The sequence below is a fragment of the Schistocerca americana genome, chromosome 5, assembly GCF_021461395.2.
Source record: "Schistocerca americana isolate TAMUIC-IGC-003095 chromosome 5, iqSchAmer2.1, whole genome shotgun sequence".
Classification (NCBI taxonomy): Eukaryota; Metazoa; Arthropoda; class Insecta; order Orthoptera; family Acrididae; genus Schistocerca; species Schistocerca americana.
Genome location: NC_060123.1, coordinates 175,524,822 through 175,540,400, shown reverse-complemented (window position 1 = coordinate 175,540,400; position 15,579 = coordinate 175,524,822). Strand labels below are relative to the sequence as shown.

The 15,579-nt window shown below is 47.0% G+C and overlaps 1 protein-coding gene across 4 annotated transcripts in view; it reads right to left on the bottom strand.

Annotated features, from left to right (window-relative positions):
- The window catches only part of LOC124615313, a 254,126-nt gene extending 238,858 nt beyond the window's left edge, over positions 1-15,268 (bottom strand). For all 4 annotated transcript variants that reach the window (XM_047143103.1, XM_047143104.1, XM_047143105.1 and 1 more), the window contains exon 1: positions 15,109-15,268. In XM_047143103.1, the coding sequence (XP_046999059.1) occupies positions 15,109-15,265 (157 nt within the window). In that variant the 5' untranslated portion in view covers positions 15,266-15,268. The remainder of the gene's footprint in view (positions 1-15,108) is intronic.
- Between the last annotated feature and the right edge of the window lie 311 nt (positions 15,269-15,579).

The window sequence follows — 15,579 nt, the reverse complement described above, 5'->3', positions numbered from 1 at the left end:
TAAATCAAGTGTTCAAGATATTCTCTAGGATGTTTGGAAGAAGAGGAAATGGTTCAAATGGCTCTAAATACTGTGGAACTCAACATCTGAGGTCATCTGTCCCCTAGACTTAGAACTACTTAAACTAACTAACCTACGGACATCACACACATCCATGTCCGAGGTAGGATTCGAACCTGCGACCGTAGCAGCCGCGTAAGAAGAGGAAAGTGAGTGAAATGTTTATTCCGCACACCTTGACCCACGAACAAAACCAAAGACGTCTGGACACTTGCCGCAATTCGTATGAAATGTAAAACACGGAGAACAGTTCTTTTCTGACGCAAAACATCACGAGTGACGTTACTCGATGTTATTAGCACGAATCTTACACAGAACGAGGAAGTGCAGAATAGGTCTTTCAGGAAGAAGTGGTGAATGTGTCACGTGAGTTGAACAACATCCCAAAGAAAGATTTTTCCCTTCAGTTTCATATGGTTGTATGAGTGTTCTGTGCATTGCACTTAAGTGGCGGGTGGGGGAGAAGGTTGAGGGTGGGGGTGGCGGTAGAGTGGTGGACGGCACTAAGTCAAACACTTGAAACATTTAAACACCATCTTAACTTTTCTCATTTCTTTGTTATCCCGTCTCGAAACTTTTTAAACAGACTGGTTATATCAATTACTCTCTCTCTCTCTCTCTCTCTCTCTCTCTCTCTCTCTCTCTCTCTCTCTCACACACACACACACACACACACACACACACACACACACACACGTGCGCGCTCAGTGAAGTAGAGGAGGCAAGGGTTATTCATTTCGGTCACTAGTAAGTAGAGACGGAGCGCAAGCTCGAATCTGACAAGGGAGGGGAAGGAAACCGATCGTCGTTTTCAAAAGCAGAATCCCAGAAACTCTATTAATCGGCTTAGGAAAATCACGTGAAACGTAAATCTAAAGGATTGGAGTCACGCGAGTCCAGAGCAACAAAATACACCGGTATCCAACAGTTAAACGTAATAGGGGAAAAGAACAAAGAGAAGTGCGAAAAGTGTAACAAACCTTGTAAAACGCCGAGATTTTCTGCATTAGCGACAAATATGGTACTTATGCACCAACCCCGAATATTGCGTTAGCATTTCATTTTCGAGACGATGCAGTCTCTTTCTGTCATTATACAGTGAACTTTACCAATAAGCCATATGGATACTGTTTAGGTGGTTATAGTCTTTCGACACCTTGAAGCAGATCAGAGATAGAGCCAGAAGTTTCGGTAGGTGGCGCTGTCATTTCTAGGTTTTGCGAACGGCTGCCAGAAAAAAGTAACGTTCGTTACGCACCAGCACGGCGCTGATCAAAACAATAAGCCGGCCGCTGTGGCCGAGCGGTTCTAGGCGCTTCAGTCGGGAACCGCGCTCCCGCTACGGTCGCAGGTTCGAACCATGCCTCGGGCATGGATGCGTGTGGTGTCCTTAAGTTAGTTAGCAGTAAGTAGTTCTAAGTCTAGGGGACTGATGACCTCAGGTGTTAAGTCCCATAGTGCTTAGAGCCATTTGAATCATTTTTTTGATCAAAACAACAACACAAAACAATACATGCCGTTAAATGCGCGGCGAATTCCAACAGTGTCAGACTAAATTAGGTGCAGAACGTGGCCAACAGGTATCTCAGAAGCTACAGTTTCGTGAGAAGCAGTGTATCGGAGGCTCGGCATAGTCAAGCCGTATGTCAGATGTCCAACAATGTGTGCCTGCCGCAACGGTGCAGAGAAGGGCCCCAGATTGGACGGAGAAGTAAAGAAAGTACGTCCTATTCACAGATGCGTGGCACTAGAGTCTACAGGATGATTGTTTCCACTCACTCGTCCGGAGAGGATGTGATGGTAAAAAAAAAAGTTCGAATGGCTCTGAGCACTATGGGTCTTAACATCTGAGGTCATCACTCCCTAGACATACAACTACTTAAACCTAACTAACTTAAGGACATCACACACATCCATGTCCAAGGCAGGATTCGAGCCTGCGACCGTAGCAGCAGCGCGGTTCCGGACAGAAGCGCCTAGAACCGCTCGGTCACAACGGGCGGCCAACCGCCAGCACCAGGGGGCCCAAACAATCTGAGGATGGCTTTAACATAAGCCGAAACCGGTCGTAATAAAGAAATGTTATTGCGATCTCGACTGTCATAGAGACAGACGGCTACTGCTGGACAGGCGTACGGTGCTTCACATTGCCACTAGCTGTCATAGGACTTCTGGTAGCTCCCGCATATACAGAAATGAGCTACTGCAGCAGGTTATCGTGATGGTATTATTCTGGGGCGCTCAAAAGAATGGCTGCTACCGCCCTTGCTGAATTTGAATGTTTGCCGTTTGTGAACTCGGCAAAGAAACCTTTTCTTTAAACAAAATCTGGCTGTGATGGTGCACCACAGAAAAACATTAGCACTTTCTTGAGAATGAGTGACGTCATCAACGTTTGGGAGGACTTAAAGAGTGAAGAGACCGGACTCCACCCGAGTCTACACTAGCTCAGGTTAAAACTTATGTCAGCCGACTGAATATTTACTTTTTTGAGGTGTAACTTGGACAGACCTGTTCTTCATGGACGATGATAGTTGTCTGTGCGGAGAGATATGGCGAAAAAGTATCGCGTAGGCCAAGACCGACAGACCATCGATGTCTCTGATTTCCATACTGCATGTACCACATTGTGGCTACTAGAGCTCCGAAAGTGGCCGTAATTACAACTTCGACTGAAATACTACCTCCATTTTGTCGCTTACCTGCCGAACGGATCAGAGACAAACGGCGCGGGACACTGGCTTGCAGCCGCCGGGAAAATCAGTCAATGAATGTAGCCTGGCTGCTGGGAGAAGGTGCGACTGCCGAACCGACGGGCCAAGTGGGTCGTGAGTTACAAAACGCAGCCGGCCTCTTACAACACACGCACGCTGGTCCTCAGAGAAGCGGCACTCATTATACCGCTCTGCGGCTGAGGTTCGTGCGGACACGGCGCCTCACCAATGTACACAGCGCCCATTTCAAACACCCGGCACTTTCTCCATTTTCGATACAGCTGTCACAAACCGAATATTCTGCAGGCACCTGTGGCTGGGAAGTTTTTTCTCTGTCCACAAAAAGAATGCGTGGGAAAACGTCATTCTTGTCACGAACACAAGACCGGGCAGTTGACACCTTAAATAAATCGGTACCCCACAGAAGGCGTTCCTTTCCCTCCCGCCTCTCGTATTCATCTACGCTGCTGTCGCATAACAACTGAAAGAAGCAGACTTGACAGCTATGAGCAGAACCGTCTTAGTTATTGTTACGGCGTAAAGTCAAGCGCCGGCACACCAATCGGGAACGATAGAAAAGAGATGAGTGTGAGAAGACGTCAGCCAATCGCGCGCTGACCGATCCATCTCCAGGACGACAACGCGACAGCGGCGGCCCCTATGCGAAGAGCACATAAGCGCCGCGACCGACTGGCGACGCCCCAGTTGAATAGCAGCTTCAAGACCAGCGACTTGGATAGAGGCGTCAACGCTCTTTACTTCGCTTGTACTATGTAATCAGACTTGGGAATTTTTTAATAAAAATGAAATTCCTCCAGCTGTACTTAAGATTTTATATTTACTTCGCTACTAGTTTTGACGTTGCGTCAACGCCATCTTCAGGCCCGTACACTTTGATGAAATCAGTTGTGTGTGGCTCAGTCTAGAAGTCCGCGGTGAGACCACGTGGGTGCACGGGTTGGTCTCACCGCGGACTTCTAGACTGAGCCACACACAACTGATTTCATCAAACTGTACGGGCCTGAAGATGGCGTTGACGCAACGTCGAAACTAGTAGCGACGTAAATATAAAATCTTAAGTACAGCTGGAGGAATTTCATTTTTATTAAAAAAAACATTATACCAGCTGTGTCCCACCTTCATCCAGTTTAAATATGGATGTTCGAAGACTTGGGATTGTATATGCTGCAGAGGATTAGCCGGCCGGGGTGGCCGAGCGGTTCTAGGTGCTGCAGTCTGGAACCGTGCGACCGCTACGGTCGCAGGTTCGAATCCTGCCTCGGGCATGGATGTGTGTGATGTCCTTAGGTTAGTTAGGTTTAAGTAGTTCTAAGTTCTAGGGGACTGATGACCTCAGAAGTTAAGTCCCATAGTGCTCAGAGCCTTTTTTTGCAGAGGATTAATTATTTCGTATGTCGCCTTTTGCTTGGGACACATCTGTGTAATTGCAAGGGTAAATATTGTATCTTTTCATTTTGTAATAATATTCATTGATTGTGTGTTTCGCGAACCGAGTACGTAAGGTTCCTAGATTCCACATTTTTGACGACGAGCACGGAGACATTACAGTTATTAAGCAGACAGGAATGTCCTCTGTCTCCATATTTATTTAATGTGTTCACTGAAGAAGCTATTCAGATCATAAAGGATAAGACCTAGGGAATAAAAGTCAATGGCGATGACATCTTAATACACTGGTGTGCAAAACTTAAGGACGAAAGTAGCTTTCGCAAGATGTGATACTGCAAGGTAAATTAGGTCGATGGAATTTGGACCATATATAGAAAGAATTGCCACACTGTAGTACATAGGGTAACTGAAAGAAATATGCAACGAGACGAACTGAAACAAGGTCAATAATCACACTGCAGTCTCCGTGGTTCATGATGGTCCCCTGGACATTAGAAACTGTGGGACATGGTTCTTAACAGCGTTTCTGATCACCACGGACGGCAATTTATGCTCTGCAACGTGCACAAGTCCTGGCCACAAGGTCGGTAAGCAGTTCTTGCGGTAGGGCCTTTATTTCTGGACCACGACGTTTGACAAACTGCTGAACGGTCGTCGGTACATCTGGCGTGCTACAATATGTCTCCCCAACTCGTCCCATACGTGCTCAACGTGACTTGAGCAGGGAGAACGGGCAGTCCGAACCATTCGTTGAATATCCTCTCGTTACAAGTGCTTCACCTGCACTGTTCGATGCGGTCGCGCGTTGCAACCATAAAAATGGAGACGGGGCGAATGCCTCCTAAACGGACGCATACGGGGGAATGGGAACAGTGTCACAACAACAATGACCGGTGAGTGTGCCGCGTTCAAAGATGTGGCAGTACGCCCAGGCAGCATTGTGCCACCGCACATCATACCACCTGGACCACCAAAAAGTACCATGTTCGACAATGGTGGACGCACCCTCGTATCGAGAGTAGTGCATCCATGAACATTTTCCAAATACGATCGTTTTGGTGGTCCAGATTTTACGGCATGAGGAGGCGTAGTGTGGAATGGGTGTACTTATCGTTAAAACTTTGATCACGGTACACTCACCCGTCGGCGTCCACTGTACCCTTCCCCACGTGCGTATTTTCGGGGGCGCACTCGGCCCTAACTTCATTTTCATGGATGACAATGCCCGACAGCATACAGCGCATGTCGATTTCTGGAAACGAGAGGATTCCAGACACGAACTTTCTCCTCCGAATGCGAAAATATGTTTTTCACACGCACGTATGTGGGGAGAAATCATCATTATTATAACGTAAGAGAAATTAGAGCTCGCACGGAAAGATCGAAGTGGTTGTTTCTTCCGCACGCTAGAGACATACTCTGAAGGTGGTTCGATGAACCCTCTGCAGAACACTTGAGTGTGAATTGCAGGGTAGACATGTAGATCTAGATGATGGTGCCCTCAAACCTCATTTTTACGGTTTGTTTTGAAGTCTGACTCACTAACTACATCATAGAGCAATTAGTGAGCTTCACGGCCTACATACTGTGCTGATGGTCAGTTCTGATTCTTCTAATAACGAATATAACAGCGCGAGAGGTCGAAAGCCGTTATTACGGTATACTGGAACGGAATATGAGGATCTTGTTAATTCTGGTGGCTATGTCTTGTAAGACTTCACTCAGCAGGACCGTCTCATATACCTGGTCACTCTAACTGGCTTTTGACAAATTTCACTCATGTGGATAATTAATAACTTAGCACTGCTAATTCTCCTTCCTTTGCAGGCGAGCGCTACCGAACTACTGTGAGAAAGAACTCGATCATGAGTACTTACATTGATATGGGCACAGATATGTGTGTGTGTGTGTGTGTGTGCAAGGGTGGGGGACCGGGGGGGGGGGGGGAGGTTGATTGCTAAATCACTAATAGTGCCAAGTAAATTAGATTTCAGTGCCGAATGGCGTCCAGCACACGTTCGCAATTTTTGAGTGACAATGTTAATGTTTTGCTGGAGTTAGATGACTCTGTGCCTAGACGTCACTTATAACTTCCGAGCTGTTAGGCTGTAGTCGATGTATAAAACTTTCTCCTAACGTTTCCTCTCCGACTGATGCAGACATCTTCTAAGCTACGTTAGGAGAAAGTTTTATACACCGACCACGGCCTAATAGCCCGGAAGTTTCAAGTGATATCAGTACCTGCCGTGAAAGCTCACATTGTATGATCTGTGTCTAGAGTTCAGCACAATGTAACCCCACTGCCTGATAACAAACCAGCACTACATTAAGAACAAAAATGATCGTATGGCTTGATTGGCCAGGACATCCCGTTTGGGGTTATATAATAAAGATGCACTGCTATTCAGTTAATTGCGACCGATCACGAACCGTTTCTGGCAAAAGAGGGGATGGCTCCTACCACGAAGCCACGGCGGATTTCCTCTTCCATTTGGTAGCGTGGAGAATTTTAACCTTACTCTCTAATAACATACTGTAAGTGGTTTCGCTGCATGTAAAGTGATTGCACCCAAGCTGAAACTCGCCACAAGAGACATTGTTGTAAAATTCGTACATTTACAAACTTTTGTTTTGGTTAAAAGTGTATTTCACCGCCCTGAGGTACCCGAACGTGTCTCAGTAGACAGGCAGCGATCCACTGATGAGTCACAACATGATGACCAATGCCCGACGCGAGACTGGATGCCGACTCGTGACGCAGTAAGGAAAGTACGCAAGCGGATCAGAGACGAATTGGGAAACATGCTTGTGGCGACATGGGTCTCAAATTGGGAAATCAGACTGTCATAAGCGACTCTGACAAAGGCCACATTGTTGTGGCCCGGCGCCTGGGAACGAAAATCTCGGAAACGGCGAAGCCATTCGGCCGTTCATGTGTTACTGTCATCAGTATCTACGGAAAGTGGTTGGCAGACGGCGAAACCAAGAGTGGGCGACAGTGTGTTGGACGCCTATGCCTCATCACGACCGAGCGAGGTGGCGCGGTGGCTAGCACACTGGACTCGCATTCGGGAGGACGGTGGTTCAATGCCGCGTCCGGCCATCCTGATTTAGGTTTCCCGTGATTTCCCTATATCGCTCCAGGCAAATGCCGGGATGGTTCCTTTGAAAGGGCACGGCCGACTTCCTTCCCCGTCCTTCCCTAATCCAATGAGACCGATTAACCTCGCTGTCTGGTCTCTTCCCCCAAACAACCCAAACCCTCATCACGGAACGTGGAGATCGGAAGATTGCCCGGTCTGGACAGCAGGCCAAGCGCCGATCTGGCGGCAGAGCGCAAAGCCGGTGCAGGACAAGTGTTTCGGAACACAGTGTCGAATTCCTGGCTCCGCAGCAGACTCCATGTTGACCCAAAGACAACGTTAAATAAGTTTATAGAGGACAGGGGATCATCGAGATTGGACCATGGAGGATCAACTGAAATGGGTCGCGTGGCCGGACGATTATCCAATTATCCAGGAGAACGGCTGCTCCAAATATGGGATCATTGGCGCAGGCTTGTGGGGGCTGTACTACCCCTTGGGAGGCATTCATCTGGCCTCCATGGGCGTTTTGCAGAAATCGAAGGAAGCATGACACACATGGACTACACATTAATAAAACATTCTCGGGTTTCAAGTCGCGTCAAGTGGTTTACCGCCCACGAGCTTTCGGCAGAGATGTCCTCTGCCATCGTCAAATATCATCCACTTGACAATGGCAGAGGAAAGTTCGTGGACAGTAAACCACTTGACGCGACTTGAAAACCGAAAATGTTTTATTAACAGATATCGCCGTGAAAGCATGCATACGTACATGGGCTACACATTATTGCGGACCACCTGCATCTGTTCATGCGTGATGTCTTCCCCGACTGGGATGGCATCTTCCAGCAGGATAGACGTCCGTGTCATCAGGCCAGAATGGTACTACAGTGGTCGAGGAGCGTGATAGGGAATTCACGTCTTAGTCGCTGATACAACATGCACTGATCAAAAGTGTTTGGATGCTCTTGTGTAGTGAGGAATTGAGTACTAGTTGAACACGAAAGGCGGACCCGGTGGTACAAAAGAGGGCGGAGTGTATCGTCAGTAGAGAAGCAGTACGAGCAAAATGAGTCGGACACGAGAGCTCAGTGATTTCGACATTGTCTAGTCATTGGACGTCACCAGAGTAACAGATAGATCAAGGACATTCCAGTCCTTCTAAAGCGGCCCAGATCGACTGTTGGTGTTGAGATTGTGAAGTGGAAAAGCGAAGGAACAACCGCAGCTAAACCAAAACTAGGATCTTGTGCACTCACGGACAGGGAACGTTGAGCGTTGTGTAGGGTGGTTGTAAGAAATCGCGTGAAATCAGTGGAAGGAATTGCTCGCGACTTCCGAAGTCCTACCAGCAGTCCAGCTAGTATAATGTCCGTGCATATGGAATTAACGATGTGGTCCAATGGTCGACCAGCTTCTCATAAGCCGCTCATTTCTGTAGTTCAGTGCTAAGCGACGCTTGAGTTGGTGTAAAGAGGAACGCCGTTGAACAGTGGATGACTACAAACTACTCATATGTGTGATGTATCATACCCTATGGAAATCCGATGGAGGGCTTTGGATTTGAAGAACACCAGGAGAATGTTACCTGCCATCGTGTGTATTACCAACAATGAAGTCCGGAGGAGTTGGCGTTACAGTATCGGAGTGTTTCTCGAGATTAAAGTGTACTTCTCTTATTGCGCTTAACAAAACGCTAAATGTGGAAGAATACAAACACGTTTTACAGCACTGTGCATAGCGGACAGTAGACGGTTGTTCGTGGAGGTGGAGGAGGAGGAGGCTATAGTTTAAGGTCCCGTGGACAGCGAGCTCATTAAGGACAGAGCACAAGCTCGGATTAGGGAACGATGGAAAGCGGCCGGGTGCTATCGAAGGAACCATCCCGGCATTTGCCTTAAGCGATTTAGGGAAACGGGTTTGCACCGTCGTCCTCCGGAACAACAGTGTGCTAACCACTGCACTGCCCCTGTCGTACGGTTGTTCGCATCAGCAAAACAACGCACCCTTTCATAAAGCAGCATTTGTGAGGCCATGGTATGTGGACAAGATTCATGAATTGGATGCTCTCCCAGTGTTCCTACCAGAAACTTAAGGAACACCTTTGGAATGAGTTAGATAGTCCAACATCTGGATCCAGCTCTTGAGGAATAACCGGATGTCATTTCTCAACAGGCATATAGACACATCATTGCAACTGTCCGAAGCAGAGTTCAAGCACTCGTAGAGGCGAAGAGTGAACACACCGTTTATTAATATCCACTAATAGGTGTCAGCCATCCCGGTTAGCCGTGCGGTCTAACGCACTGCTTTCCGGGCGGGAAGGCGTGCCAGTCCCCGGCACGAATCCGCCCGGCGGATTAGTGTCGAGGTCCGGTGTGCCAGCCAGTCTGTGGATGCCAGAATGTGATTTTTATTCTGCAGCGGAGTGTGCGCTGATATCAAACTTCCTCGCAGATTAATACTCCGTGCGGGACCGAGACTCGAACTCGGGACCTTTGCCCCGTCCTCACAGCTTCACTTCTGCCAGTACCTCGTCTCCTACCTTCCAAACTTTACAGAAGCTGTCCTGCGAACCTTGCAGAACTAGCACTCCTGAAAGAAATATTGCAGGGACATTGCTTACCCTTATTCTGGAAACATCCCCCAAGCTTTGGTTAAGCCATGTCTCTCCAATATCCTTTCTTTCAGGAGTTCTAGTTCTGCAAGGTTCGCAGGACAGCTTCTGTAAAGTTTGGAAGGTAGGAGACGAGGTACTGGCAGAAGTGAAGCTGTGAGGACGGGGCGTGAGTCGTGCTTGGGTAGCTCAGATGATAGAGCACTTGCCTGCGAAAGGCAAAGGTCCCGAGATCGAGTCTCGGTCTGGCACACAGTTTTAATTTGCCAGGAAGTTTCAAGTTTCAGTCTGTGGACGGTTTTTAAGGCGGTTTTCCATCTGCCTCGGCGAATGCGGGCCTGGTTCCCCTTATTCTTCCTCAGTTACACTATGTCGGGGCAGTTGCTGCGCAAACACTGTCTCCACGTACGCGTACACCATAATTACTCTAACACTGCTGTTACACTCGTCTGGTGTGAGACGTTCCGGGGAGGGGGGGAGGGGGGGAGGGGGGGGGGGAGGGTCCGCTGGGGCCCGAACCACACAATAACCCTGGGTTCGGTATGGAGCGGCGGTTAGGTGAGTGGACTGCTGTAGCCTGTTGTGGGGTTGTGAACCACTGAGGGCTATGGCGTGCAAGAGGCCTCTCCGTAGCTTCTACGTCCCCAGTTCCATGCAATAAAAAAAATACGTGTCTACATACCTTTGGTCACATAGTGTAAAGCTTGATGTCAATCACTAATTTTAATGACGTTTCAACTAAAATAGAGTATAATCTATCACTGATAATAAAGAAATAAACTATGGTAATCTTTTATATCTACATATTAGAACCAGAGCAAAATGGCTCTGAGCACTAAGCGACTTAACTTCTGAGGTCATCAGTTGCCTAGAACTTAAAACTAATAAAACCTAACCGACCCAAGGACATCACACACATCCATGCCCGAGGCAGGACTCGAACCTGCGACCGGAGCGGTCGCTCGGCTCCAGACTGCAGCGCCGAGAGCCGCTCAGCTACTCCGGCCGGCGAACCAGAGCATCTTAGGATTAAAACATCTTCATAATTTCCCGCACTACCTTTTCACTGTCCAACCCTGGCGACCTCTTGGGTGCTGCAGGAATTCGTCGTAGAGTTGGTACAAAAGTATCCCAGAATTTCTCATATCGTAACTCTTTCTTCATATGACAGGGAACGGATCTTGTATTTTTTGTTTTTTCTTGTGGTTTACTATTATTCAATTGTAACACCTCCGTAAAGGTCATGTTAGGTTAATAGCAAAGGCCATGCTGTTTAGTTTTAGTAAAAAATTAAAGTGTCTCGTGCTGATGTCGAAACGGAACCTGCCCAAATAAATCTCCCCTTTTCCTCCCAGAATCCGCGTTGTTCGCAACCAACGTGGTCTGGTCGCGGGGAACAGGTGCGCAATGGGAGCGACGCTGGCCACATGTCTGGCTGGCCGTAAATTAACGGCGGCGTGCGTCGCCGTGCTAATAAGTGAGTGGCGAGGGCGCGGGACGCTGGCGGCAGCCAAGGTCGCGCAGCGCCTCTGCAGGTGGCCGCCGCAACCACCACTAGCAAGTAAGTTACGACCACATGCTGGCCTCTCAGTATTCTCGCGACCTCCTCGCCAATGAATAACGCATCAGAGAAGGATTTCAGCTTTTATTCGCGACACACAATCGCGAATAGCTTCTCTCAACATTCTCATAAACGAAGGCTATAAAACTTGGAGACCTCGGAGACTACATCGATGTCCCACAAGTCTTCAAACGGTGCGGGGTGGATTTTTTTCCTCCTTTGCCGTACCATTCGCTAATGGCACTTGGGACGAATGATTGTTTGTAAGCCTACGTCGGAGTTATACGAACGACATTCAATAATTAGAGAGACAAATTGATGTAGAAATGAAACAGTTTGTAGGAGGAGTTTTGTGCTCTCATGACGTTAGTTTGGCATCACACGGATGAAATGAGAATTAGCTGACGCTTAAAAATTGTTTTGTTTACAACCTCAAGTTTGCATATAATGATGGCGTGTCCGCTTCAAGTTTCCATATTAGCTAAACAATGTTCAGTGATCCAGTTTTTTTCGGCAGGTGGAAAACTGGTTAAAATCTTTTCGCGAATGATTTTACAATATAGGGAAAGTTGAGTGAACCGCGTGAATTTAATGTAAGTGACAGAGCAGTTCAAAAATGGTCGAACCGCAGTGGCTCCTGATCAATCAGCTGGTGTTAACTCCCGTACTGACAACATTATAGCCGGCCGGTGTGGCCGTGCGGTTAAAGGCGCTTCAGTCTGGAACAGCGTGGCCGCTACGGTCGCAGGTTCGAATCCTGCCTCGGGCATGGATGTGTGTGATGTCCTTAGGTTAGTTAGGTTTAAGTAGTTCTAAGTTCTAGGCGACTGATGACCTCAGCAGTTAAGTCGCATAGTGCTCAGAGCCATTTGAACCATTTTTTTGACAACATTATTCGGGAGGACTGTCGTGTTACAGTCGAATATATGGCAAAAACAATTGCAGTGAGTATTGGCACAGTTCATAACTTTGTCAGTAACTAGCTCGAGTTCAGCGAAACAAGTGCAAGATGGGTCCGGAAAGAGTTAACGCAACAGACTTGAAAGAACGCTATGAAAGGGTAGATGACCCTTTCCTATACCATATATTAAAGTATGATGAAACTTGGATTCACCATTTTGACCAGAGTCCAAAAAAAAGGAAGGTGGAAGAATTTGTGGCAATGTGCTCAAACAACGAGAAAAAGACGTATCAGATATAAAAAACTAGTTCATCGTTGTGAAAAGTATTAATAGTGGTGCAGATTATGTTGAGAAGTAGCGCATGTCACATTTGGCAAAAATACAGTTTTTTTCTATACCAATTTATCTCTTTAATTGCTGAATGTCCCTCGTAATTTGTTCAGTATTCTCGTCATAGCTCGTCGTAGTCACTTGGCGAAATATATGTGGGAGGAAGTAACCGGCTGTTCTTGGGTGTACGCTCTCAAAGAGCCTAACAAAGAGTACTTTGAATTAGAAGATAAACCAGTAATAATTACAGTATAAACACCTAATCTAGTACAACATAAAAAAATAAAAACCCAAATTTCAATACTAAATCTCTTCGTGATGCAGAATGCCTTACTAGTAGCGTCTACCAATGGCGCTAGTTACGCATCTCCGGATCGCTAACTCGCCGGTTAAACGATCCCGTGACGGAACGCGCCGTTTACAGTTGGATCTTGGTATCTCTTCTACTAATCGAACCTGGTAAGGGTTCCGGAGTAATGAGCAAGAACTGGTATTAGAAGTGTTTTGCGGGCCGCTCCTCTTTCGGAGATGAATTACATTTCCCTTTCTCCCAAAAAACTTCACCCTGGCATCAGCTTTTCCTACGGTTTTTTGCGTTCATTTCGCTTTAGGTCGCTCCGAATAGTTCCTCCTAGGCACTCTACGGTAGTTACTGTTTCATCAAGTGATTTGTTGCCAATAGAGTAATCGAATAGCCACAGGAAGGCGCAATAGTGAGGGACGCTCCGGTCGGAAATGCCACGGTATAAAACTGGCTGGTCGGAAGTGTCACGGCACCTGCAGTACCCACAAAATGGTCGGAAAGTCCACGGAGGCAGAGACACGACCCTGTCGTAGCCTGTGGCCACACAGGCCCGGCTAGGAAATAAGATGTTGAGGCGTAACGCCTTATAACGATACTGTCTTGGAGACGGTTAAGTGAGAGATGTGTCTCAGAGCTGGACAGTGACAGATGGTGATGTGAGACTGGACGCGCAAGTAGTTTATGTATCAGCCGATGGAGGACAATATTGGGATAGGGGGACTGTGATTTTAGTTTCGATTGTGCCCACTAGAGTGCACTAAAGTAATAGAATGTTTTTCATAAACTGTTCTAGTATTTTCATAAAGTGTTGTTATGTCTTTTCATGTATGATGTATGTAAAATGTTGTAAATGTGTTTAGCAGTCTGAATGATGCGTGAGTGTGCTTTAAGGTTAATATCGAAACAATTGTTTAATGAGTTATGTAGTAGGATATAGTGTGGGAACATTTCGAAGAAGTATGGATATGGACAAAAGGGATTTTTGTAGAATAGATTTGTAAAGTAAGTTTATGGTAAAGGGAAAGTTAATTCAGGTATAAATAACAACAGTAAATAACTTTATGCATAAGCAAAACTTTAGCATATTAGATAATTACGTCGGTAAAAAGTGCAGTCGTGAGGTTTACTATTTTGCGATTGGTTATGGATGAAAAGCGCGGACTGACGCGGGAGAGTGTTGTTTTGCTATTGGCTGTTGGGTAAACTGATCAATGGTAAAGCAATGTTCTTCGCGCGCCTTTCCCTGCTTGTAGAGAAGACTTAGAGTATTCTAGGGAGGAGTCGAAGCCTAGCCATGAAAGAGATCGGATGTGTGCAGTAGTAGTTCCGAGGAAATGACAAGTTGCTGGATCTAGCGGTGTTTCGTACATCAAAAGTATTGGAAAGTGACGGCATAATTATCCCGATGTGTGTGTAGAAATTTCGGAATTTTTAAGTGAATTTTGTGACGAGAAAAGACATATATTCCGCGTAGCGTATTGAGCAGGTCGGTGGCTAAAAACTGTGACTGCATTTGGTACCGACAGACTTAATATTTGGCGAGCATTATCAATCAAAAACAATCAGTATTTTTGTAGCTATTACGTTTACGGGAAACGCAACACCATAAACTTGCTAACGTAAGTGAAAGGGATTGTGAGTGACTGTGTTAAGACTAGCACGGGCTTGGCAGTGATACTTGTTCACCTAAGTTTCAGAATTTATTAATCGAGGACAAAATTTCCAACCTTTCATTTCGTGTTTCTTCCGAAATTGCAGCCTGGTTCACATCGAAGTACAGTAGGTTTCACTCGGCTTTCCTACTGATGATCTACTGAGACAATGTTAGCAGGTAGATGCAGGTTCGTCGTAAAGGGACGGAAAGAACCGCGCCGCCGCAATGTTACACCCTTAGAGCGAGTTGGCGGTTTCGGCTATGAGGGCATTTGAAATAAACTTTATACACTTTCAGTTATTAAAATTAAGCCATATCTGGACGCAATTTTATATTCTCTTTCAAATAACCCTTAGTAAGTAAACATGTTTACGAAAACTTCATTTCCGCGAGACTATAGTACCGTTAGTTGCACTGCATTTTCTTGTGGTCTAGCTGCTGGCTAGAGCGCGTGGTGCTTGCTGCGTGCTTACCTCTGGGCATTCCGCAGGGCGGCCTGGTGCGCGAGGAGTCGAGGAAGTCGAGTGCGTACCTCCTGGCCGGCGGGAAGGTGAGCGCCACGTGGGCGCTGACCTGCCACAGCCAGCAGGCGGCCGCCAGCAGCCCCAGCACCCGCGCCGTCCCGCCCATCGCGCGCTGCAACACACACCTGACGATGTCAGCGCTCTGCCCGCCGAAACGTTCCAAAAGTAAACACAGGCAACAACAAAAAACAAATAGCGATTCTATTCGAGACACAAAGACCGTCAGAGTTCCCCAGGCTAGTCCCCACATGTTTAACGTAAGCGTCATTTGAGGCTGGAGCTTGTTTCGATATAGCTTTCCACTTTAATCTATACTTTTCAAGTCTGTTCATCTCCACATAATTTCTGGACACTAATCAGTTTGAACCTGCATAGCCGGCCGGAGTGGCCGTGCGGTTCTAGGCGCTACAGTCTGGAACC